General features: G+C 40.2%; 2 protein-coding genes across 3 annotated transcripts in view; both read right to left on the bottom strand.

Moving 5' to 3' along the window:
- Positions 1-3: 3 nt before the first annotated feature.
- On the bottom strand, positions 4-7463 carry zgc:110410 (uncharacterized protein LOC553618 homolog). The gene is made up of 12 exons (XM_005949231.3): positions 7294-7463; positions 7068-7177; positions 6059-6196; positions 5547-5715; positions 5071-5149; positions 4541-4594; positions 4268-4358; positions 4061-4098; positions 3335-3422; positions 1713-1802; positions 1235-1282; positions 4-675 (listed from the first exon to the last, which is right to left on the bottom strand). Exons 3-12 carry the CDS (start codon positions 6158-6160, stop codon positions 523-525), a joined length of 912 nt encoding a protein of 303 aa, XP_005949293.1. The 5' UTR covers positions 6161-6196; positions 7068-7177; positions 7294-7463; the 3' UTR covers positions 4-522.
- Positions 7464-24861: 17398 nt separating this feature from the next.
- LOC102309299 (CUB and sushi domain-containing protein 3) overlaps positions 24862-27436 on the bottom strand; it is a 159952-nt gene continuing 157377 nt past the window's right edge. For both annotated transcript variants that reach the window (XM_042213393.1, XM_042213394.1), the window contains one exon: positions 24862-27288. In XM_042213393.1, the coding sequence (XP_042069327.1) occupies positions 27129-27288 (160 nt within the window). In that variant the 3' untranslated portion in view covers positions 24862-27128. The remainder of the gene's footprint in view (positions 27289-27436) is intronic.

The raw sequence follows: 27436 nt of genomic DNA, 5'->3' as shown, positions 1-27436 counted from the left end.
AGATGGTTTTATTTTCATAACACTGACCGATTCTTTTATTGAGTTTTCATTCAAAATTAAACACTTTTAAATAATCTTTGATTTAACAAGTAGCTAAGTGACTAGTTTGTGAGTTAAAGAGTAATTTTTAGAAACAAATATTCAGTATATGTAGTTCTATGTAAGAATTGCAACAGGGCAGTATGTAAATCTGAACTCCTGAAGGAAAAAAAATAAACAAGTGAACATCCATAAAGCAGACTGCAGTGCGTAACACATGACAATCATAGGCAAACTTGAATATACTGACAGATGTCTGGAGACGTATTCAATATGAATCATGGGCTCAGTTTCCCAGACATGGCTTAAGCCTAGACTTGGACCAAAAAAAGTTTTTCTGTGGAGATCTTCAGTGTTTTTGCTTTGGGGGGGCTTAAGCCATGTCTGGGAGACTGGCTGTCTGTGTTTACCAAACTCAACGAATTGATTGCATGTGTGCAAGAAGAGTATCTTAAGGGGAAATCCTGCCATGGAGTTTAAGTGTCAGCGGCAGAGGCCGATGAGCTGCAGCAAGAAGAGGAACAGGGTGACGACGTCCAAATAGAGGTTGAGCGCAGCAAAGATGTACTCCTCGGGAGAGACTTGATACTTCCTGTGTTTTCCACCCAGGATCATCTGAGTGTCAAACACCAAGTACTGCGGAGAGATGGAAAGAAAATGAGATGCTTCAGCACTGATCTGTGAATCGAGAACGCGAACTGGTCTGTGAGCAAGCGCAGGCACTATTAACTATTTCTGAGAGATGGGACGGTGCAGATAAACAGGCCACACAAATAATCCGGGAGTCAGACTTGTGCAGCTGAAAATAAGTTGTGACTTGCTGCTGACAGCCTGTTCAGCTCTGTGTGCAGCTGCAGTTTGTTCCACCGGCTGACGAGATGGGTCACAACATTTGCTGCGAATGCCAAAGGCACACAGAGAGGTGGCTGTGAAAAGGAAGCCCACTACTGTTAAGTGGTGCATAATTGAAATTAAAGGGCACAGGGGCATCAAAGTCGCTCTCTTTTCACTAACAACTGGTATCAGGCTGCTTCGCCCTGGGATCGCGTGTTGCATCATATACACTCACTTGACAATAAGCCCTCTTTGATGGTGGTTTCGTTTTATTTCCATTGGGGATTTTAATTCTGTTTTTCATAGCAAAAAGAAAAAAAGTGCTGCGGAAAAGAACTTTCTGTTACCAAAGTGTACTTACTAAAGAAAACAGCAGTGTTCCCAGGCAGGCATATACGATGTAAACATACTGCAAAAGAATCACACACACTCAGGAGAGGCATTCAGTAACACAAATTTAAAACAAAACATTTTTATTCTAGCGTGCTGTGCTGCTTGTTTGCTGTAGGCAGTAATTAAGCCAGAAACGTTTTTTTTTTGGTCATTCTGGCTGTTTTGTTTGGTTTACAGGCAGTCAGAGTCCAACTACAACCTAAAATCTGCAGAATGCTTATTTATACCCGCTGGCAACACTAACAGCCGACGCAGTGAACGCCAGTGTACATTTAAATCCTAAGAGGTTTGAGTTTACGCTCTCTGCTGTATAGTCTGCTCAGCACACGGGCCTGTGCTTTCTAGGGCCAAAGACTCTGAGGCTGTACATCCAGTCTGTCAGCAATTCATTTAAAACCTGTTCCCACTGCAAACACACTGGTTAACAAAGAAGCTCTTTAATTTACCTGTGATCGGAGGATTGCACAGAGGAGGGCGAATGAAAAGAGGGTCCAGATAAGCACCCACAGGCACCCACTTGCTGTGGTGAAGTCCCACTGATGCCGCAAAGGAGGGATAGGAAATGAGAAAGACAGTTAATGTGACAAGCCCCAACATCTCTAATTTGTACTCATCATTCTCATAAAATCCAGGACACTGAAGGCTGTTCTCATTGCAGCTCTGCTCTGTGATAGCTACAGATTGCAGTCGAGACTCAAGAAAATCAAGACAGTTCTGGTTATAACAAGTGAGGATAAATAATCAACAGGCACTGAGCAGGGGGATTGAAGGTGGCCTTTTCGCCTGCATGCCCTTTATTTATTTTTTCCACACTGGCATAAAAAAAAAAAGATGGCAGTTGCTACAGGAGAATCACTAGCACTGATCACCTGAGGAGCTATGGGCTGCAGACGCAGTGTCAATGCATCACAGTGACAGAGATTAAAAAGCTCTGTGAACATTGTGAACTGCAGAGCAAGAGGTGCTGGAAATGGCAAGATGAAAGCGAAGTCATAAAAAATAAACTACAAGTGTTTGCGGACGCTCACTCAGCCCATAAAACTATATTACGGGCTTAGGGGTACGCTTCCCTCTATATGTCAGCTATTTAAACCTGACCTGCGTACCTTCCTCCCGCTGATTAATAATGAGCAGAGAGAATTAAGCACCAGATATATTCTTAGTATGATTATCAGACAGCTGCTTGCTTGTTCCATCCACTGTGAGCAAAAATATAAATGTCTCCAGCTCCTTCAGATACAATAAGTGGCAAAGTGTGTGAAATGCCAACCACCATTTAGCAGCAATTAAAAGAGGCTCTAAATGCAATCTGAATGTGGCTGACATCTTCCCCACTGGCTGTGTGATTGCTTTTGTTCAGAACATGAGGCGTTTATTGAAGAAGCATGCCGAGCTATCAATGAAGTGATTCTCAAAAGGTCTCCTAACTTGCTCCAGCTAATAAAACGCTGCAAGTTGTAATGAAACTTTTAAATGCCATGTGCACAAGCATAAGCTATTATATATATTTTGAGAGCGGCATCTCAGAAGAAGATGAGCATGATCAAATAAAGAATGAAAAATCCTCAGCGAGCGAGACTTATTTGGGATTCGTTGGGATGCTTATTATAGAATTTTAGGTGAAGTTTTCGGTCATTTTTTTAGGGTTTCAATCACAAAGTTGAGAAGTTTTGCTTGATAAAAAGCCTATTTGCTTCTTTTTTTTCCACAATTCATGAAAGGAGGCAGACTGAAAAGGACGAGGGCTGACTTATATAAATAATTCTATATGGCGAGAGTTATCTCAGCCACATGGGGGCTTAACCCTCTGGATGCAGGGAATTAACCCAACTTACAAATACACTGATCTCAGCAGCAATCTTAGTTTTGCCAGGACAGCAAACTCATCTGACTTTGAAAGCTCTGCAGGTGAAAACCTGTCCAGCAGCTGAGCTTTACACGTTCCCTCTGACTGCACAGGAAACACAGCTGAGTGTATGGACATTTACCAGTGACTGTATAGTTAAGGCGCCGTGTTTCACTTGTGGCTGCAGTGCAAACTGAGCTCAGAGTGTGTGACAGATCTTACCTTTGACTGCATGGCGAACAGGCTCAGGGAAAGGGACACAAATGCTGTTGCCCCAACAGCCCACATGACTGCTTCAGCATTAAAATACCTGCAGACAGAAATATCAAACAGTGCAGTAAGAGCTGAATCATGTCTATCTTGGGGTGGATGAGTAGCGGGGTTTGGTCTATCCTAAAGGGAAGTATTATTTTCTTATAAGAATTTTATTTTCTCGAAATATGCATTTAACTTTGAGCACTGGACCCCCCCCAACCCCACCCCACTGGACAAGTATTGAATAATGTATTGCCTGCATGCATTTCCTATCAGCTATAGCTTCAGTTATAGCAATATCCTATAAATATGGTAATTTTAATGCATTATTGATAGTCAGGTCTCATCTGATGCCTTTTTCTGACAGAGTGACGTGCTGCTAAAAAAGAACCGTCAGAAAGATGGAGGGGAAAAAAGGGTAACTCGTGTTTACACAGGCACCGAGAAATACAGAGAAATTGGTTTTGAACTATTTGTGATGTGCTCAGATTTATCTTCAGCTGAAAAAAAAAATCAGAAAATGTGATCCCATGTGCCTTTTAATTTGGTAAACCAGCGCTGATAACATCTTATCTGGCATGATGGCTTCATTGCTGGCATCGAACACGCTATCAGATATGGATCAAATAGGATTATTATTGTGCAAATGAGTCTGCATCAGGTGGGGACTCATCTTTGTAAACAAACACTCACGCCGCCACAGATGCAAGCATCAGGCCCTCTGCAACAGTCTGAGGAAGACAGGGAGAAAGGCACACAGGCAGGGAGAGGGAGGGAGAGAGGGGAAGGGAAGGGGGAGACAAATGGAAAGTAAATACATGACAAAAAAAAACAACTGTGAAATAGAGCAGGTGTGGTGGTGGTTTAATTTGATGCCTGGCTGGTACTGCCTCTACTCACAAACAGGCCCAGGGCAATAAAATTGAGGGGGACTCGACGCCGGAGACTGTCACAGCATGACAGGGCCACAATGAGGACGAGTACCACCGCCCTGTTTCACACACGACACAGAGTTTACCGGCATTAGCATATAATAGGAGAAACATTATGGATTCACTGAGCGCATTATTTATATTAAGATGAGCTTGTGATTTACTTCCGTGGACTCACATGAAGCCCTTTCGCCAAACACGAAATCCAGAAAATCTAAGAGAATGTTTTTGAACAACTTACATCATGGTGTAGGTGAACCAGTAGTTGTTCCATGCCCATTTCCTAAGTGTGTCCCTGTTTTTTTTTTTTGTTTTTTTTTGGGGGGGGGGGGGGGGGGGGGTGATAAGAAAAGGGAAGGGAGAAAGAGAGAAGTGTTTAATAGAGCTGCCATTTATCTGATAGAAGCAGTGGAATGATTTTATTAAATATTAACAGAGAGCAGTGCATTGTGCACATGGGAGCTGAATACAATTTATGAAAAGAAATGACTGTTGCAGTCTTCCACCACATCCATTATACCAAACACAGGGAGCTTTCAAACTACTGCAAGCACAAACATTAGGCGGACTATATACCACCTTGTTTCACCTCAATATGTTGATTTGAGAAGGGCCCCAGTGCATGTTTAAATTTTTGCAGGGACGACTTTATGCACTTGTTCTGCCTCGTGTTGGTGGGCGATGACACAATTAAAAGCCAGCAGATTACAATAAAGGACATTTCTTCTTTTCTCTTTGGAACAAGAATGGCCTCGTGTGATTGTGTCTCACCAGTAAAGAAAAGCGCAGATGATCCCCACAGTCACTAGCAGCTGAATCATCAAGGTCAAGTAGACTTTCCTTATAAAACCTGTTCAGAAAAAAAGAAAAACAGATGCAGAAACACATAGAGGTGAGACAGACAGGAGAAAGACATGCGACAACAACAATCTGTCAGAGTGAAGCATTGAGGCAGGTAAGGCTGCACGCTGTTGCCAAAAATGACTGTTTTCACCAAACTTGCATTCCTGCCTCTCATTAAAAATGATTTGTGTTGTGTGGGAGGTGAAGAGCTGCGACAGGCTGCGAGCAGAGATCACAGAACAATTTTCAATTCCAAATCAATTTTCAAGAAAACACTGCAAAGCAAATGAGGGGAGTAAATATTGCTGATCCTCGTTCGGCTCTGACCACGCAAACAGAAACGCTCATTTCTCTCGCCTCCTGTTTCTCCCTCTCTTTATTGATCTACTTCCTTCGACCCTCACCTCTCCGTATGGCAGCGTCACTGAAGGAGCTATCCTCTAAGCCGGGAGAGTAGACGGGTGGAGATTGGTCACATTGCTGGTTGTCTCCACCTGCTCCCGGGCCCACAGGATGGACCATGTTATCATAGGTTCCAGGAGGGGAGACCACTGCAACGCTGCCCTTCTCCACCTGGATCATTCAGACAACAGCCGAAGTTTAGATTCAAAACTTTTTTCTTGCAAATCATAAAAAAGGCAGAATGATGTGATTAGAGGCTTTAGTGTTCATTTTGAAGTAACTTCATGGAATTAAACCAATAATCCATGTGTAATTAAATGTGTAAGCACACATTTAATTACACATCCCAACGATAGCATGATCAAAGGCTAGTTGTGTGTTGGATTTGGGCTCATTCTTTACGATAGCGGCATATTAAACCCTAAAATCAATGTGCAAAATGGTTTCTCTCACTGCTTAATTTAAATTTTTTTCCCTTTGAGGCTAACAAAAATGATTGTGAATTGCTACTAACGTCATAGCTCATCCCAGTATACGAACTCTGTCCATGGTCCCCGGGGCTGTACGGAGGAGGCTGGGGATATCCACCGTTTCTGTTGTCATAAGTGTGGTCCATTTGCCCAAAAGTCAGCAAATTTTATCAGACACAAAACTGCCAAGACAAAGAGAATTATTAGACATACAAGGTAGTTAAGGTCACAAAGACATTCCTCTGGACAGTGTCAGTGCTTTCATCAGTGATGTTAAATTGGCACACGGGGCAATGTCAAATGGGTGATTATGAAACCATGCATCACACAAATACAAGGCCCTCCATGACTGGCATCCATAAAAATGGCCCTAAAACTCAATCTATTTTCAGTGTATGTATATTTAATGGCCAAATAGATTGCATTTAATTGATCTCAGAGGAAATTTAGTTGTCATCCACAGACAGACAATAAATGCAAGGATTTTTTAAAATGTATATATGTATAGTGAACACAAGGGAATAATAAATCCCCCCCAAGTTCCCTAGTTCTGCATTAATCATGAAAGAAATGAAGTCATAACCAGCTGCTCAAAGATCAATGCTGCATGATGTACAACTGCAGTAAAGCAGTGACTACACATAGCAGTTTGACAGAAACAGCCGCTCCCTGTGCACATCCGTCTATTCATTATGGTTTAATGAATAACAATTTCCACTTCCTGTAATATCTGTAATTAGTAATGGCTTTTGCACTCGTGGCAGCAATAAATCATTTGCTAGATAAAAATCACATTTTGACTTTTCGTCTTTTTCAGCTCATCTCTCCAAACTGGAACAAAACAAAGCCTAAAACTATGTTTTCTAAGGCACGAAGTGGACTTTGTTTTTGTTGGCTTACGCGGGCTGAAAGTTTGGAACATTAAATCCAAGTTCTGACAAGATGACAACAGTTTTAAAGTCTATAAAAAAGTGTCCAGCTGCTGTTTGACTCAGGTCTGTTCACAGAAATCAATCCGTACAACTCCAGCAAAGCTATTAAAATATGCCTTACCTCTGCTGTGACGACTGAGACCACGCTCGGCTGCTCTTCCTGTAGCTTCAGTTTCCTTCAGGGCAAAGTCTACTTGCTATCAGCTGGTTCCCACAGAAACAGGACTTTTGCTGCAGGGGGAAAGGATGTATTCCTCATTAGTCCTAATGGGATATTAAGATGAAGTTCTGAAAGTGACATTAAAGCAATAAGGCTGGCACTTTGACAGAGTAAATTGGGATTTTACCTTCTGTGTTCCACCTGCACTGATCCACACTGGAATGAGTTTATACTGCTTGATTTCACATGTTTAATAAAGGTTTTCCCTCATATTTCAGTATCCTGGAATGATAAGCTGCTGCATATGAAAAGCCTGTAACATTTCAACCTGTATCACACAAACAAGGCAAATGCAGGACAATGACACAGTGTGAGATCCGGCGAGGCGTATGGTCTTTCTGGTTTACCTTGGTTACTCATTGATAGCACCCTGCACACACAAACCATCCAGTGACAAAGAGAGGACTGGACGATGTAGGACATCAATCCAGCCTATACAAAGGGATTATGGGTACTGAGTCACACTGAGAAAGAAGAGCTAAAGGCATACTGTGTGAAAATACAGAAAGCAATGTAGGTCAATACCATTTTTATGCTTTCCCATGAAGAACTGGCTCTCAAAGAGTTATATTTAACACCATCTATTAATCAGAAAGCAATCCAGGATGAGTCCATTTTTATATATACATGTATGTGCATGTGTATGTATGAAAAAAACAACAACAAAACAGTAAAATATAATTTCCACTACTTAGCCTCGATTGGATTTGATTACAGCAAATTACTGTATTGATGTGATATTTAAAGCGATCACATACATGATGATCATAATTCAAATCTTAAAGAAAGTAAAAACTATTTTGCAGTCCTGTAGCTTTATTTGGATTTTAAACACAATTACCTAACATAACTGTATAATTAAAGGTGTGTCTCTGAGTGACTATAGTTGTGTATACATAAAAAACAAAGCAAGAGCAAAATACACAGAATTCGATGCAAGTTTTTTCTTTTTCTTTTTTTAAGCCAGATAGTCTCCCCCTGATGTACAGAAATTATTTATACATTAAGCAAACACTGGGGGGCACTAGTCTCCCGTGCTTCTGCTAATTGCAGTGATTTGGATGTGACTCTCCTCCTCTCCTCCCCCGCCCCGAAAACCCTTCTCACTCTGCCGCCTCACCCACCCAACCAGCAACATGAAATCCTCCAGAGAGCTTCCTTAAACCGGCTGCCTCTTCATTTTAACAACTCAGATCAAATCCTTCATTTCTTTCACCTACATGTGATCTTTCTGTTCCTTATTACTAAAATAAAAGAAAACATTGTCCTTCCTGTGCAGCGACAAATAAAGAATAACATAAAAAAGGAACAAAATAAATTATGTCTGAAGGCAAAGTGACTTTCCCCCCCCCCCAAGCAAACACAAACTCTCGCTCTGTTCTCCACTGATTGGTGTGTCAGTCAACACAGACTAGGTTTACACTGCCTGCTCAAATCTGATGAGCTTGTTCTCACCTATTCATCAGATCTCGGTCGGATTTGAATGGGCGACACAACAAACACAGTCACATTTGAGCAGGCAGTTGAAATCCAGCCTGTGTTGACACACCAATCAGTGTGGAGCCCAGTATGAGGCCACATTTAACACAGATCTGACTGCCTCAGCGCTGTCCAAACACAAGCAACACATGAGGCGGGAGCCACATGGATCAGAATGTGTGCAGAGCAGAGAGCTGTATCCAGATCGTGATATGCAGAATGGAAGAAGAAATCTATCAATCTAAACATCCATCCATCCTTTAAGACAGAAAAATAGAAAAAACTTTAAAAAAAAATTGGAAAGAATAGAAAACAAAAGAAGAAAAGGCAGGCAGGAAGCGAGACATAACTTTGAGTCTGTCCTCTGTCTCGATGCAGACAGATTGTGACAGCTCTGTTTTGTAAGACTGCTACGATGCTCTTTGGGGCTTTAGGGGCCGAGGACCACAGAGAGGAGTGTTCTGGTGTCACTGGACAAGGGGAGATGTAGCCATCATGTGAGTCTCTCTTTCTTCCGTGCACAGCGGTGAAATACTACTTCTCGGCCGCTCTGGCCACAGATGGATTTATTTGGAGAATTGAAATTGTGGTTTGTGTTGCCTCAGAGAGCCCCGGCACGGGTCGCAGGGTCTGAACCACTAGATGCCTCTTCATTTCTAATTTACAACCCTTCTGAAGCTGCTAATGTAGACTTTCAGCAGAATGTATGGCTGATGGGAGAGTTGTGCAGCGGCTCACGCTGCACAGTGGGAATGCATGTGTTACTCTAAATTATGAGACGTCCTGCACTGTGCTACACTTAATAATATGAGCTAGTCTGGCTGTGCCTAGTAAGAAATATTATTTCAATGAAATGCACAATTCTGACAGCGTTTTGACTTATTATCAGGGCCAAATCAGCATTGCATTGAGTTTTAGAATGACTTACATTATCTTGTTAAGCAAATGAGTGTAATACAAAAGGCACAGCTGCAGTCAAACTAACTCAATGGACATAATTAAGTGAATAAATGACTGTTATCCACAGTTGATTTAATATATTACAGTACTGTAGCAGAGAGCACAATTCCACATGAATTTATCCTTATTAGAGTCAGAGTTTACATTAGCTGTGCCTACAATGAGCACTCCATTACTGAATTATAAATAATCTTCAGGAAGTCTATCAAAACATATTCAATGAGAAACTTCACTTTTTAGGTGTCGTCAGCGGTTGTGCCGACATACCCAACTTACATTAACTGCAATAGTCCGCGAGAAGTCACTTTCATCTGTCCTAATTTGTCGTGAACATAAACATATTAAAGGGCTGCTAGACTATCTAATGCAGGGTTTTTGCTAATGCCCTTTATTGTCTGCTACTTGCTGCCAAAAAGTTAACGCTAAATAAATTGGCTAAAAGAGCTGAAGCTGGATGGCTGATTCAACTTTGTAACAAATGATCAGATGAAATAATTGGATAAGGTGAAAAGAACTCTCACTTAAACCTCTATTACTGCCTTTGGGATTTTACTTTAAAAACCCCATTTCTAAATGACTAAATTGGGTTAGACAGATTGAAATGTGTGTAAATCCATTTCAGACAGGAGCCTTCATCCATTTATCTGAGAACAAGACAGGTCCTGGCTTCCGAAACGCTTCAAGAGCAGTCAACCAATCAGAAATATAGCTATAAACAGTTTAAACAGAGCTAATCAGCCATTTAGAATGACCTGCGTGTCAAATCTGTTAAGACGCACCAAGTGACACTAATGGCAAAAACTCCACTAACTGAAATATTAATTAGATATTTCCAGTGATAACTAATGTGAACAAGATGAAAAAGAAAGTTTTAATAGAAACTAAACTAGAAAAACTAAGTGCACCCCAATGATTCAGTAGCATGTAGATCCGCCTTTAGCGGGAATAGCTCAACGTAATCTTGTGTGTATGACTTCATTAGTCTCCCACTAAAGAGCAAAGAGCAAACTGATAAACTTGTAAAGAGGTGGTTACACTTGCTGATGATAAATTAATCAAGTACATTTGATTATAGCAGCACCTGGCTGCTCCTTTCCCTCTTAATTCCTATTGAAGCAATAAGGGTGCACTTGGTTTTCCACAAGACTGCAAAGAGCGAAAACTTTCTTTTTCACACGACTGTGTTATTCCCAAAGTTTTGTATATGTTGTGCATCAGCGTGTATCAACACTGTGAAGTGCCAGTCAAGTCTGTGCATACAGCTCAAACTGCTAATTACTAATGTCTGTCAGCTGTATGAGTGGCCAGCTTGTTATGGAGAGGAGCGCTCTCCGTGAAAGACACAAAAATGACTGATTCTGCTCACTGCAGCCTCTCAGACAAATAAATATAAATGGAAGGTGATACCTCCAATCACTGTTTTTCGAACTTCGAGAGAATACACATCGGTGATTTGTTTTATGCAGTTCTGGTGTCAAAAATGTGGTCTTTGGAGAGGGCTCTCGTTTTCTTTTGTCTGAAAATACCAATCAATTTTTCAGTGGGACTGTGGAGCAGTTTAATGGTGCCCCTGTTACTCTAAGGCCTCTAAAGCAAACACCGCAAGTCAGTTGACCCTAAGAAAAGGAAAGTTTTCCTACACTTTGGTGAAAAAAATAATGCCACATTGCACTATTTAAATATCATTTTGGTTATAACAGTGCGTCTAAAACAAAAAAAAGTATGAGACTAGTCACCAGAGGACAAAGAAAGTCGTTTTAGCCCATAATATCATAGTGTTGAATTTTTGCTTTGCAACAATCCCAGCAATTAAGAAACTTAACTCTGGCACCATTAGGAGCCTGTGAAATAAACAAACCCAGTACAGTCACAATTTTAAATAACAAAGTGAGATAGTGATGCAGTATACTTAGCAAAACATACCTATTTAGAAAAGCTGTAGTGACTTAAATTGCTTGAAAAAGTCACAATAGTTTCTTCCTATAAACAAGCACAGGCATATATAGGCCTGTTGCTTTACTCCAGTTCTCTAAACATGTGGGTTAAGATAATCATTATTGGCTTAAGGAATTTATTGAAATGTTTTTAGAGAGTGCGGTGAGTTGCAGTGCATGCAATTTAGAAGTTTCTTGTAAGTTCTGAAAAAGCTTATACTGTCACCTTATTCTAGCTAATTAGCTCTACTCCTCCTTAAATAACTACGAGTTTCCAATCACAGCCAAGTGAAAACATTTCCCCAACTACTCATTGTGTGTAAGTAGTTTTGTCGCCTAAACCAAATAAACTTCAAGTCCAAAGTGAAAGTGATGTCAAAGACGAAAACCTCTATAAAGACAACAGAAGGTAACACATCCATGTACTACTGCATGTAGTAGACTGCCACTGGCTGTGACCACAGAGAGAATCTCTGCGGAGGCACAAATCTGCGCAGAGACTAGCGCTGATCTTCTAGCTCTGACACAGCTGTAACTCTGGCTGTAGCCATGGCTGTGCTTTGCTTGTTACAATTCTTGGCGAGACGTGTTGCTCTTAATGGGTCCAACACCAATTCCACGCAGCCGTCGTGCGTGCACGTTTAGGACTACTCTGGTCTTTGGGGAAGACACGTATCACGGGACGTTCAAATGGTAGCAGTAGGACATTTCCGCAGCAGCGCAGCAACGGCTGAAGTCTGAACACCAACCGCACCCAGGCACAACATTCCCACAGTGACAGCCAGATTCCGAGCAACATCCAACCACAACATCACAAACCAGCAGAGGAGCTGCAGCTGTGCTCACAACCAGCAGCTGTACTGTCAGAAACTGGCCTTTTACGCATCATGTAAAGTGTCACATCACCTCTTCTTTCTGAAGCAGTTTCCCAGATCTGGCAGCGTACTATAAATGAGCTGGACTGATAAAGCAGCGTGCGAGTCCGCTCAGAAAGAAAAAATTCAATATCAGAATCATCACTTTGACCATTTCTGGGCTCTGATGCTAGTCATGTCTAATTGTATCCTCTAATCTTACAGGTTAAAGGTATGCAGGAGGAGGCAATAATGAAAAAAAAAAACCCACACAGTGTATGCAAACATCTCTCCCACACTAAATGAATTCTGTTGGATTTTTTGGCTTTGGCAATCTTTTCTCTCCAGCTCCTCTCTGACTCAGTCTCACTTTTTAAAGAATGCACCAAATTAACTTCTTCTTTTTTCTATGTTTTCTTTTTTGTATTTAGCTCAGAGCTCAGTCACACATTGTGTTACTTTGCTGATAATGAAAGTCATTATTGCATTAATCAGTCACAAATAGCTCCCTGGTAATTTTCATGTGTTTCAACAATTCTCGCACAGCTGTGTCACCAAATTGAATTTCCAAATGGTTTCAGGTTAATAACCGCGCTGCTGACCGACAACCACATTTGCGAGAGTGCTAAAGATGTCACGGGCGTGTTTCGTCTACCTTCAAATGATTTACACTTATTTGCACGTGGACAGTTGTGGAAACGCTCCCATTTTTGCGCGCGAATCGTCCTCATTTTTAACTCAGCAGAACCTCAGTCAGTTGTTCGAGACGTTAAAAGGCCTCTCATGCGACCAGCTGAGGGCATTCCGACTGCTTTCTAATGGCATTAAGACGCCACATGAGTTTGGGACGATTCGGACGATTCGGAGTAGAGCGGGGGTGTCGTGATGGTGTGAAAACATTGAGGGAAAGTTCCTTCAAAGCCATGGCAGTGTCTGACAGGCTGGGTACAAGCTGCCAGGTCAAATATTGGTTGGAGCTCTGTGAAATCCCTCCGGGTTAAGAGCAGTCGTCATCATGGATAAGTCTCCTCGTCCTTACGTATTCCTGCAGCACACATATCTAATAATGCAGAGATTTTTGTTGTGGAAAGCGTGTGACAAAACAGGGATCAAATTACTGATGTTTATCACCAGATGATTGACAGCTATTGTTGCCGTATATGCAAAACAGCAACAGAAAAACATCAATCACAGTTTCTCTCTCACAGTCATACGAGGCAGGCGCAGCCCTGTTTATGACTATATGAGCAGAAATCTAATGGGACACAAATAGATTTCCTTTTATTGTTTAACCAGAGTTATTTTATAACGTGCAATATGCATAAAAACATTCTTACTATATGAACGGATGACTCAACGGATGACTGTGAAAGTCTCCTTCAGCAGGGCAGATAATCAAGTCCAGAGGAGTAAAGTAAGTGCAAACCAGTATAAAGAAAATGAAGCCATTGTGAAAGACAGCAGGCAGTCCAGGACAGATGGATGTCGCTCGGCTGTGAAGAGGCCAGGCAGCCATTTGCTGTCAGATGCTCCCTGTCAAAAACTGGGCAGAGAAGATTTTAGTTTGGATCTTTTCTTCCCTGACAGAGTGTATTCAAACAGAGAAAATGGATTTCACATGAGCAATGACAACCATAGAGCAATAACTGACAGTGGCATCTCATTGCCGCTATGGCTCTGACAAGAGGAACAACTGCTGCCACCACCCAGTGGTCAAATGTCAGCTGGTTTAATGACACAGTTCGCTTAGTTAATAATCTTACATGGTATTTTGAGAGTTTCTTTAACTGGGGAGGGAAACAGGGTTTGTCTGAGCAATCTTTCAGCATGAAATCCTGAGTGTATAGCTCCTTATTTGTTTACTAAATACCTTAGAAATGATCTGAAAGTTCCATAAAGGATTTTACATTAAGTTGTCTTATGGAAAGCTGATGTGAAAAACCTTGCTGCAAGTGAATTTATAGATCATGACACTCTATTTTTCAGTCTCTTTCCCAAAAGTAACGGAGGCTATTATAAACAGAGTCTTAGAAATTTTACATGAGGGAACATAGGCTACTTTTTTAATGTTGTTAGAACACTGTCAACATAAAACCATCCACTTTTTGCTTATTGAGCTTCTAATAAATACCCACAAAAGATCTTGTTTCCCATCTGAAACAGTATTCTTCACAAGCACTTGATACTATAGAGAAACACTGAATAAAAAGAAAAGTGTTACTGGCTTTAACCATGTATTCAATAACTACTGAAAAGACTTTAAAGGGTTTTGAAGCTTTAATAATAATAATAATAACTTTATTTATAAAGCGCTTTCAAACAAAGTGCTGTACAACTATTTAAAACTAAAAAGATAAAAAATAATAATAAAAGCGATACATAGCAATACAGGTAAAAGACACAATACAAGTTAAAAACAGTAAAAATTTAAAAACTAAAAGCCATAGAATTAAGACTTGTAAGATAAGGTGAACAAATGTGTCTTCAGCTTAGTTTTAAAAACCTCCACAGAGCATGCCTGCCTAACATCTTGAGGGAGGTTGTTCCACAGAAACGGGGCACGAAAAGAAAAAGCACGCTCTCCAATTGTCTTTTTTCTGGCTCTAGGAACCTTTAGAAGGCCAGAGTCCCGAGATCGGAGAGCACGGGATGGAACGTAAAGATGTAAAAGGTCGGAGAGGTATGAAGGTGCCAGTCCGTTTAAAGCCTTGTAGGTGAGCAGCAGGACCTTAAAATCTGCTCGAACCTGACAAGGTAGCCAATGCGGAGATCTCAGAACAGGGCTAATGTGCTCAAATTTCCCAGTTCTTGTTAAAATGCAAGCAGCTGCATTTTGCACCATCTGTAGACCTCTAAAACTTTTCTTTGGTAGCCCAGAAAGAAGAGCATTACAATAAACAATACGTGAGGACACAAATGCATGGACAAGAACCTCTGCAGTACCGCTTGACAAAACTTGTCTGATTCTGGCGATGTTCCTCAAATGATAAAAGGCGGTCTTTGTTATCTCTTTTACATGAGACTCGAAAGAGAGCACCATGTCAAACCACACGCCCAAGTTTTTTACCTTGTCCCTACAAGTCTTTGATTTGGATGAAAAAACTCTGTTTGACTTCATTTCTCTAAAACTGTAATTTTTTAACTTTTTAAATATTGGCTGATAAAAGTAATGCAGATACATGATATTGCTGAAAATCCAAAGGTAAAAGTGTTGTACTTACACAAAAAATTTAAAAAAAATTATATATCTCATTATCAGCATTAAAAATTTTTTTATGACACATCAGAGCTGAGTGTTTTAATCGAGCCCTGATAGTGCCAGCTCAAGTCAAGAAGCCACAAAACATCAGATTTTTCTTTCTCCGAGGTCCTTAAATATTCACAAGGGTTTTTGAATCAGTGTGTCAAAACCAAAATGGAAAAATGGAAAATGCTCAGCTCTTGGTGGCACTGGATAAAGGACGCTTTGGTCACCAAAATCCCTCTTTTCAGACTTGTGATAAACACTGAAACGCCATGGTAACCTGGCGAGCAGTCACACAGACATGTTGAATAGACCAGTCCTGCATGGACGGGCAGAATAAAGAAGAGGCGGACAGATGAGGGACTGACAGCTAGCAGCACTGTCGTATACTCCTCCAGGCTGACCTGTCCTTGTTGCCACATTCATTCAGGACACACTCTGCTGTGTCACTTCCTTGGTGTCTGGACTACTTTTGTTATTCAAGCTTTTGTACATCAAGAAATAACATTATGTACCTTCGAATCATCTCTCCTTCCTGCACTCTCATTTGTGCCAACAGCTATAGTATGTCTATGCCAGCGATGGGAACAAAAGGCCTCTGTAGAGTCTGAGTGGAAGATCCTGAAGAGCCTTTTAGATTTCAGTTAGTTACTACTTTTTTTTTTTTAAACCCTTCATACAATATACCCTCAAGTTAATACTGAGAATTAATCGACATGTTAACATACTCATATTGTAATAGCCTACAAGGCACCTCCTATTAGTTGTTGTACGAGGGCACAACCATAAAATCTTTGAATATGTAAAGTTGATGATGTTTCACTTACTTAAAGGTCTTGCTCTTTGTTTTTAAACTTTGCATGGCACTTTATACTGTTTAATCCCCCCGTTTCCAAAAATGTTGGAATACTATTACATGCAAATGTAATGATTTACATATCATTAAATCCCTATCATAAACTGAAAACATGTTAAATGTAAATGAAATTTAAAAACAAACTAAACAAAAAACTAAAAAAACTCCTACATGTTCATTTTATGTTTAAAAATGGTAAATGGCCTGCATTTGAATAGTGCTTTACTTAGTCCCCAAGGACCCCAAAGCGCTATACACTACATTCAGTCATTCACCCATTCACACGCACATTCACACACTGGTGATGGCAAGCTACATTGTAGCCACAGCTGCCCTGGGGCGCACTGACAGAGGTGAGGCTGCCGGACACTGGCGCCACTAGGCCCTATGACCACCACCAAACAAGGGGTTAGTATCTTGCCAATTTTCGCTGCCACTACTTGCCACTAATGCCAGTGGCATTAGTGGCAAGTAGTGTTGAACTCCAGGCCTCGAGGCCAGTGTCCTGCAGGTTTTAGATGTGTCCTTGATCCATCACAGCTAATTTAAATGGCTAAATGACCTCCTCAGTGTGTCTTGAAGTTCTCCAGAAACCTGGTAATGAACTAATCATTTGATTCAGGTGTGTTGACCCAGGATGAGATCTAAAACCTGCAGGACAGCGGCCCTCGAGGGGTGCAGTTCGACACCCCTGCTCTAGGGTAAAGAGGGAAAGGACCACAGAGCTTTGATCGCTGTATGGGTCAAAAGGCAGAGCACAGGGATGGGGAACTTGCATATATGCAATAACACTGTTCTTGCTTAATGATGTATATACATGTTTTGGAGCAACAGCAAGCATCAGTGCTTTGCAGTAAAGGAGTCCTAGTGCTAAACTGGCCAGCATATAGTCCAGACCTGTCACCCACTGAAAACATCATAGGGTTATAAAATAAATACAGAGGAGCCCGAGTTTCTGAGCAGCTGAAATCCTTTACCATGTAAGGATGGGACTAAAGTATTTTCCTACAGGAGCTGGTCTCATTAGTCTGCTTAAAGAAGGCAGTTCCAAAAAGAAAAAAAAAGAGCTAATGAAACAAAATAGGAAACATGCTCCTAACTTTCTGAAACATGCTACTGGCATCAAACAAATTGAGCGTGTTTATATTCATTTACATAGTGTCCCAACATTTTGGAGACGAGGTTGTAAAAATCAGCAGGGGAAAGCAAGTCATCTTGTTATTTGTCTCCAAATGGTGCAAAACCCAGAAAAATGGCATAAAGTTCAGAAATAACCTCACAGTTGAAAATTGTGGCCAGATGGCACATTCTTTGGAATCTGGAGAGGACAAAAACGGGACCAGCTAGAGTCATAGCCAAACAAATCTTTCCTATAAACAAGCTTTGAGCTTTGATAATTTTGTGATTTAATTACATGAAGCTCACGTTCTTGTTATACAGGCCTGCTATAAGTCAGATTTGAATAAGACTGGGAGGAGATGATGCACACACCTCCTTAACATGTTGCTCTGGTCCGAGAAGACGGTTCGGCGAAATTTAGTGACGAGCCAAACAGAAGCGGCAGCAGACTGCGGGGACAGTTCGGGTCATCCATCAAACTGTCTCTGAAGAGACTGTAACTGCTTTCACACTCTTCACTTTATGCATTATGCTGCCTACAAGCAGCAAAATACACAGCCATTATGTAGAGTAAACATCTAGAATGAATGTATTAAATGTGTGTTCAAACAAGCGAGCTATTTGGATTTATCTACTGATAAATCAGATCGGATGGATAAAGATGGTGAGCTGAGGCGGTTCCCTGAATCCCAGAATGCAGCTCTGCCTTTTTGTTTTTCTGCTTTTACTCTGAACAGAAGGGTGTACAAAAACACACCTCATCCAGTGATCCTTGACATCAAAATTGCTCCTTAATAACTATTCACACACCACCTCTGGTGCCTTTCCTCCCACTGTGATATATTTAAGCTCACAGTTAGTAACCAAATGCTGAATAGTGCTTAAGAAAGGAAAGACAAACCCACTAAACACAAAAATAAATAAACCTGCGTTTAGATCTGCCACTTGGCTGACTCAAATCTTTGCAACAGGCAGCTTTGGCGCTTCTCCGTGTGACTTTAATGGACAACGTCAGCCGCTCCTTTTCAATAGATGCTGCAGGCTGTGGCACATCATCACGAGACCATGTAATTATTCCTCACAGGGAGAAAAAAAAGTACTCAATCATATGCTCAGATAACATCACGTGACGCACTTGACGTACACGACTTGTACTTCCTGCAGAGCTTGCATGATAACATATCCAAAATTTCAGAGCCCTATGATTTGCACGACAGTTCTTTACTGAGAGGTTGTATATCATGCCCGAGCGCTTCATCGACAGGATGAAATGTCATGTATTAATTCATGGCTCATACATTAACTGCAGCATTTCCCCTTCATGTGTTTCTCAAAATGTTGCAGTATAAATATTCGAATCAGTGTCCCGAACCATCATGTTTTTTTTTAAAGTGTGTCCTCGGGTGTCAGGTTGTTTTATGCTGGTGAAGTCTGTGGAGCGCATTATCTGATATTCTTTCCATTCATAAGACAGCCAAGCCACACAAAGGAAAAGTGAATCACTAGCTCTGTCGGGCAAGAAAATGGAATAAATGCACTTGCTGTGATGTTCTGTGTCTTCCTAATGTACAGATTTGCCTCACAATAAAGTCTGTGTTTCTTGTTGTGTCATGCGTAGCTACTGTTCACTCAAAGAAAAGCAAGAAAATCAACGGGACGTGTTTGTTACAGTATTAGCAAAATCTAAGAGATAAATTTGAGAAAATAAAAAAAAACAGAGAAGAAATGCAGCGCAGTTGTTCTGAAACTCTGAATAAAATATTACATATGTTCTTTCAATTAAGACGTCCAACAACTCAATGACAAAACAGAGTGATCCAAACAGGCTCCTCTGTTTCTTTTCTCTGGATCTTCCTGGAGGGAATTTTGGAAAGCGTAGGAGGGTTTTGTTTTTTGGGTTTGGATGACTGCTATGACTGAGGCTTTGTGAGCTGATGAAATTACAATAATGCACCGTGTTTTTTTTTTAAAAGCACGTCCTTTGTAAGGCTCATCCTCCAAACAGAGGAGTACATTACCAGCTTCGGTTTGATGTCTTGAGGATTTGCCTTGTGGGAGAAGTGATTTTGCTGCGACGAAGAATGCAGCATGTGGCAGATGTGATTGGCTGGTCAAAAGCATCTTTTTCAAAGAATGTGGAAAATATACAATATATGTGTGCAGGCGTATTTACTTCTTCTTTTTTTCTACATCACACTGAGTCAGCTCCCTTCAGGAGCGCGTCACAAGGCATTAGGAGCTAAATTATAAAATTTACACAATTAATTGGTGGAAACGGGGGAGCTATTAAGTCGGGCACCCTGTGAGCAATTAGATCAAAGTTGTCATGTGCCACCAAAAGCTACAGCGTTCACAGCATGCGTATGCTATATCAAGGTCATATGTAAGGCTTTGTAATTCCCCTTCCAGGTATCCTCTGATCTGCATGTCGAGGTAAGTGCGGATAAAGAGCTACGAGCAGGTGGCAATGATACGTTTTTTTAATATCATATCTCACAGCCTGTGTCTGAGACCGCTGTTTGAAGCACATTGTTAACAGTGTCATCATTTCATCAGGCATCTAGCTTAGAGCGTCAGGCTCTCAGAAGTTTGATGATTTAATGTGTATTATCAGTTTGAATCCAAAAATCACGTGACTGGTCAGTATGCCTCTGTTGCAGAAGAAAACAACAGATGTTGAAATTCAGTGAACACAACCTGTTATTTGCCAGACTTTACTGTGTTGCCAGCATGACCTGACAAACACATGGTGTATTTTAGGGTTTAATGTCACTAAAATTTGTTAAATTAAACATTTTTTTCTCCCTTGTATTTTCAGTCAGTATTTTCAAACACTGATTAAAAAAAAGGCACAAAGATCTTCAGAAGTTAATCTTCTAAAATGATTGGTTTGCTATTTGGGAAACACGTTGTAGTGGAAAGTGTAGACTTAAATTATGGAAATCAGAGCAGGAAATCATTCTTTATTTGGGGTGTAGAAGAAGAAGAGTCAAACAGCCAAACAAAGTCAAAAAATCCAAATGTAGGCGGGACACATCCAAGCAGGCAAGCACTCAGTATGACACAACAGAGAATGCAAGGAGGCAGAGGGTTTAAATATAAGGAGGAAATGAGGGCAGGGTGGAAACACCCGATGAACTACACACAGCTGAACTAAATCTGATAACAACATAGATAAGGTAACTTAGAATAAGATCAAACCAAATAACTTAAAGAACATGACTAACTGAAGACAAGAACAAAGCTAAGAACACCAGGCCAAAACCCACGACTGTGACAGCTGCCTAATTAGAAGACAGAAGTTGATGCCACTCTCATGTCCATCTGCTAAATAAGAGGAAGCCTATTTGCTTTGCTTTGCTTAGCTATAGACAAAGATGTTAAACACAGAAACTGTTATCCTGGCTTTGTCTACAAGTTAAAAGAAAACACTTAATGCTTGGAAAAATATTAAAAAATAAGTATTCTTTGTAGTGGTGGTTATGGCAATTTACAGTTAGTTTCTATGAGCCGTTTGGGATCCTCACAGCGACAACGATAAATCTGGGAAAGAAAACAAAAAACTATATTTCCCAGTCAGTTAGACCATTGCATTTTCTTTCTTTTCTTTAAGTAGAGTACCTAAAGTACTGGGAAGTCCAGTACGACATATTTATCTTCACGTGAGCAGTATTCTATAAAATTTACATAGGCCATGATATACCTGTAACCTAAAGCACTGAGGAAGGAAATAATGTTACAGTAAATGTCTTTGTCGTGATTTAAGAGGAGAGCTGCCAGATAACTAATCATTTTGTAAAAATCTTCAAAATCCCCAAAGTGCTCTGGATCTACAATAATCCTGCACCACTAACTACCCTCGACACACACACACACCCTCCCCCAGTTGCACTTTTTTATTGTTATGATCATGCTTGTTGGCCCCAGTTATATCAACCGTCATATACTACCTCAGTCTGCCGTAAGCTATTTCCCTGCAGCCCTGTGATTTAACTGTGGGTTAAACATTTATTTAGCCGAAAAGGTTATAGAGGAATTTACATTATTCATCCACTTTAAGATTAAGAGTACATTAAACTATATAACTCTTCCAGCCCCTGCTCTCGGAAACGGTTCAGAATATTAAATCCCAGTTCATTTTCCAAGACATAACCTTTACATGAATTTTATTGTTATGACTGGCGAAAATACTTCTACTAAAGCCATGATTCATTAGGAATTTGTGTCCCTTAAATATCTTCCAAATAAAGAAGTGTTTCAGGTTTGATTCTTGGTGGAAGACATGGTGGGGAAAAATAGAAAAACCTTACAAATGACAGAAAAAAAGCCTATAGAAGCTAAGAAATAAAATTTTCATTAGCTTTATCTGCGTTTGAGTGCATCTCTCACTAATATTTTACTGTCAGCAGCTTCCCATTTGTATCACGAGCAGTCCACACACCTGAGGACATTATTTAACTTGGTTTAAAATGGTTCATTTACTTCTTTAAAAAAAAGAAATGTATACCAAGAAAGGGGATGGTTAGTCACCTCACGGTTCAGGCCGTTAAAGCCAAAAGTTTCACATATCAGTAAACCAGCAACTTTCCTGGCTTCTGCTTCACTCTGTAAATGTAATCTGTTATCCGATGCAGGCAAAGAAGCGATTCCCTCAACAGTGGGCACTCATATCAGACGAGTTCCTGTTGGGAAATCTGGAGCGATGTATAAAAATTTCCATCTATGACGTAAAGTGTCAATATAGCTGGCTGGGAATGTTGGTGAGCCCTTGATGAAAGTGGAGGAGAACCGCAGGGTATCTGAACATCAAAGGGAGGCAGGAACATCCCATCATTGTACCCGGGCATGCACCTCTGCAAACTGATTTTCTTTACCAGTCACAGGCCCACGCCACAAGACTACCAATGCCTCATATCATAATCAGGACAGAGAAATCAGCTTGCTGCACTAACTTGCAAAGTCTTCAGATCTTAATTGTGCATTTATAAGCATGGCGTGGTACAAACTGCAGCAGAAAGCTGACACTGCGAATGCTGTTCTAAGAACAAACAGAAGAGTCATGTCAGTGTTTAAAAGGTCTTCACACGCACACCTAGCAAACACCATGAGTCTTTCTGACATCCTCGACTATGCACGGCTTACTTTACATCATCACCCCTATGGCAAAGCCTGCTTGATGATGCTTCAGTGGAACTTCAATGTAAAATCCTTCTGGCAAATATTTCTAATCCATACACAAATCCCAGGCTTAAATATTAAAGTGCATGCTTAACCTCGGGATGAAATCAAACCAATTCATGTCACTCATGTGCTTGCGGGTTGATTGCTATGAGGCTTCTTCATACATTCCTTATCGAGTATTCTGTGATCTCTGCCTCGCTCCCTTGCTGATCACCTCTACTGTGATACCACAGTTATCTCCTCTCTTCCCAGTAGTATCAGTATCAGTAGGACACTAATGAATTTCTCCTTCGTATAGTTTGTTTTGTTATTGTGATTTGTTCAATTTGTCTTCCTTAAAAGACTTCACAGACACTATTTTCCGCTGTTTTCTAGAAATGTAGTCTTGTTGACAAATGCACACACTTTTTCATGCATGGTAAATTGAGTTCTTTGTAGGGGAACAGGGTTTGTTTCTCTCAAATGCCTCAATTTTCACATGCATTTTGTAGAACTTGCGCTCTCTCTATTGTGCATAAATGGTCAATCATCCAAATTGCTGAAATCCAAAGAATTGTGAAAAAAAATTAAAAATAAATAAAGAACAAAGAACACCTGTTATACATTTTGTATGCAAAGCCAAGTACACTGAAATGCATTTTCATTTTTGTGCCCATTCCAGAGGAAATTTGTAAGAAGCAACACACAAAAAAGATTCGGATCAGTAGAGACAAAGAGACCTTTAAAATCCAGCAGGTTTTTTTTATTTTTATTTTTTTATTTTAAGCACTGTTTGAAAGTGTAAGACTGCATTTATTGATCACACTGACACATGGCAGACTTCAAAGCTCTAGAGCACAGGTGTCAAACTCCAGGCCTCAAGGCCGGTGTCCTGCGGGTTTTAGATGTGTCCTTGATACATCACAGCTGACCTCCTCAACATATCTTGAAGTTCTCCAGAGGCCTGGTAATGAACTAATCATGTGATTCATGTGTGTTGACCCAGGGTGAGATCTAAAACCTGCAGGACAGCGGCCATCAAGGCCTGGAGTTCGACACCCCTGATCTATCTACTCTATGCAGTCCTCAAACTAAGTACACCCAATGATTCAACAGCACGTAGAACCACGTAACTGTTTTCTGTATGACTTTATCAGTCGCTCACATCACTGTGAAGGAATTTTGTCCGAAGTTTCTTTATAATGCTGCCTCCGTTCTCAGTTTTTCTCATAGTATTTCGACTGGGCTGAGGTCTGAACTTTGACTGAGGCACTGAAACACCTTCATTCATTTCTTTTTCTCTTGGAGATTTGTTGTTGTGCTTGAGATCATTGTTCTGTTGTATGACCTCGTTTCACCAAGCTTCACATTTGACTGTACAATACTTTGATATACAGAGGAGTTCATGGCTGACTCAATGACTGCAAGCTGCTCAGGTCCTGTGGCTGCAAAACAAGCCCAAGACAACGTCTTGATGATATGGTGTTTGCTTTTCATCAATGGTGCTTAGCATTATCGCCAAACATCTCTGCTGTGGTCTCATCAGTCAAAGAAACATTATTCTAGGAGTCCTGTTCGTTCAGAGGCAACCTCACAAATCTAAGCTCTCATGCCATGTTAAGAGAGAAGAGGCTGTCTCCTAAACAAACTTCAACACAAGCCATACTTCAGTTTATTTCCAATTCTACTGTCATGAACTTTGAAATTTAACACAGTAACTGAAGCAGGTGGGGTTTGAGATCTAGCTCTTGGGTGTTTTGCAGTTTTTCTGAGCATTGCATGGTCTGATGAAAGATGAAATCCACTCCTGGCATTGTTTTAATACACAAACCTGAATGCTCCAGTCCAACAAATTACCAAAGTTTGCGCTTTTATAGAGGTGCTCACACTTCCAGGTAACCAATTCATCAAGTGTATTTGACTAGCAACACCTGGCTGTTACTTACCTCCTTACTTCCTATTGAATCAGGAAGTGTGCTTATTAAAACTTTCTTTACAAAGCAAATAAACTGCAGTTTAACAGAACCAAGCAAATCAGAAATAAGAATCATCAACACATGTTCATTATTTTATATTTTATATATAAATTAACGATTTATACATTGCTGATAAAGAAAAAATACAAATTTTTTTGATCTTACATGACATTTACATGTGAAATTTTACACAACATATTCAATAACTTACAAATGCTTTAATTGCATAAAAAATATATCTCTTTACAAAAGTTTTGTTATATGTACATGTTCTTATTCACAGGTTTTTGAACGGGATAACAACTGTGTGGTACATTTAAAAGCATTCTACTCTACTCCGGAGTCTCTGGGTGTAAGACTGACCGTATACTGTTTTGACCAGATGCATTTCTTTTTTTTTTTCATCCATAAGAAATGTGAAACTTGCAAAATATAGTACATATCGATAACACAAGACATCTTGCCAAAGAATGCCATCAAGTATCAAAACTGTATAAATGTACAAAATGGAATAGCAATGACAGGAGTCAACGTAGTGGTACAAAGTACTATAGCAGCAATTGCTATACTGGATCACTTTTTGCCAACATGCACAGTTATGAAACTATGAGCTGCTTTTTGATGCCTCGTCACAGATAAACCCTCTGACATCACTCTGCTAAATCATTGCAAACTGTGCAGATAAATTACACCAGTGTGCAGTTTTACTAATACAATATATGTAATGTCTTTCTTAAAAAACACATGCCCATACAGTATTCAAGGCACTGCAATGATGTAGAAATGTGATGACAGTGTCAAATTCTATACTTTTTTTAAAATATTTAAAACATAACTGGTCTTGGATGGGAGTTTAAAATGAATGGTGGTTCATGTTTAAGTGTGCAAATTCTTGTGTATACTGTACATTTGTTGGCAGAAGCTGATGATTTCAAAAAAAATTTGTTTCAGTGTTAATAAAACAGGCCAAGGCCGTGTATTCATCAAGTGTCTTAGAGTAGGAGTATGAATAAAGAATATACTGACTAAGGCACGGTTTCCCAAAAGAATTGTAGAACACACACCGCTCTGAAAATTAAAGATGATGGGGTAGTTGCGCTTATTTTGTTTTTAAGAGTTACTCTAACATAAGGCTGTCAAAATATTGATTAACATAATAAAAGGCTCAGGCTGCCCACTCACATATCATTGCGGAATTTACTGACTTCCAGGCTTAAATGAACTTCTGGGAAACCTGGCCAGTTGTATGTTCTCTGCAGTGTAGTTATTCTTGACCTTGTTTTTTAAGAAAACCTGAACTAATTAGGCAAGCAACTCCTACTTTGAAATTCTTGATATATACAGGCTCAAGGCCGGGGGTTACTTCACTCCAGATTTGGCTCATTTGGGGCACAAAGTTTTTCTGAGAGGCAAAAACCATCAGTGGAAAACCTAGCTACCAGTTTAATAAGTCCCAAAATCACCAATTCACTGACAAGTACAGAACGGTTGGCCTTGTCAAACTGTGCGAACATTTCAGTCAAAAACAAATTCATTGCAAACATCAATAAATACTAATGCTAAATATATCTCTGGTGAAGAAAATGCACTCTGTTGTCGTCAGAAGCCTAAGCCTTGCCAGTGGCACTCGGAAAAGTGTGCTGCACCTCAGTAATTAAATCCCTGGCCATACATTTCCTCAGTAGGAGGTACTACCCAATTAAGAGGTATAATTGACCATATAACTTTGAACAGACTTCAGCATCGACGCTATTCAAAGAGAGCCTGTTTCTCTTCTACCACTTCATCTGCGCTTACACACCCCGCTGCTTGGAAAACAGAAAACAGATTAGATTGATCAACTCACAGTTGAGAGGCTCCTCACCTCCATGACAGAAAAATAATTCTCATCAGGATGATGTAAGACTAAGACGAAAGCAAACAAAACAGCGTAGATCGGGGCTGTTTTGTTTTTTTGTTTAGTTTTTTCTTTTTCTTTTTTGTTGTAACAGAAAACATTAAATTTTTCATTTGGTATTACGAAATAACCCCTCTATATTTATACTACAGAGTATAAAATACTCTATTTTATCTATATGCCGCAGGCTCTTTTATTTATAAAGCCAACACTCACAGAGTGCAAAAAAACACTTCTCTTCACCAGACTAGGGGAAAATCTGAATAGGTGCGGTACCTACTCGTCCTCACTCTTTCATCTTTTACTTTGTGTATACGATCGATCGCAACCACCTTAAAGTGTTGCTGAAAGTGTGCTTTATGTTTCTGAGCAATTCGGTGACTTTAGAAACTGGGAAATATATAAATATGTCTATATATAGTCACGTGAAACAAACCCGGAGAGGTCGTTTTCTCCGGTCCTTTTTCTGATACTCAATAGACATCAAACCATGGTGCAGATGGTGTTGAGATTGGGGTCAAAGCGGACAACTTTCCCCTCAGCAGCTTTCGTGTTCGTGTTATACATGGGATTCTCAAAAGTGGCCTGTCCATTGTTGTTCTCGTGGACAGAGCATCCTGTGTACTGCGCTTTATCTGTTTTCCTGGGGAGAAAAAAAAAGGATGGAAGGGTGCATATTAGTTAGACATAGTAAGCCAATTATCTACCATCCTTCCAATCATATAAACACTTTTCCATTATCTTGGTCCGGACTGCTGTAGCTGGTAAATGAGACTGAATTGTAATTACTG

This window comes from Haplochromis burtoni, unplaced genomic scaffold (genome assembly GCF_018398535.1).
Source record: "Haplochromis burtoni strain Fernald_Lab_line unplaced genomic scaffold, NCSU_Asbu1 Contig_439, whole genome shotgun sequence".
Taxonomy (NCBI): Eukaryota; Metazoa; Chordata; class Actinopteri; order Cichliformes; family Cichlidae; genus Haplochromis; species Haplochromis burtoni.
Note: the sequence above shows the minus strand (reverse complement) of the source record. Positions and strands in the feature narration are given on the sequence as shown.

Excerpts from the sequence above, each read along its gene's own strand:
- zgc:110410 (XM_005949231.3), bottom strand. The coding sequence starts at position 6,160 with ATGGACCACACTTATGACAACAGAAACGGTGGATATCCCCAGCCTCCT. Across the intron at positions 4,099-4,267 it reads TTATTGCCCTGGGCCTGTTT|ACTGTTGCAGAGGGCCTGAT; the intron begins GTGAGTAGAGGC and ends TGTCTTCCTCAG. Across the intron at positions 3,423-4,060 it reads ATGCTTGCATCTGTGGCGGC|GTATTTTAATGCTGAAGCAG; the intron begins GTGAGTGTTTGT and ends TTCTGTCTGCAG.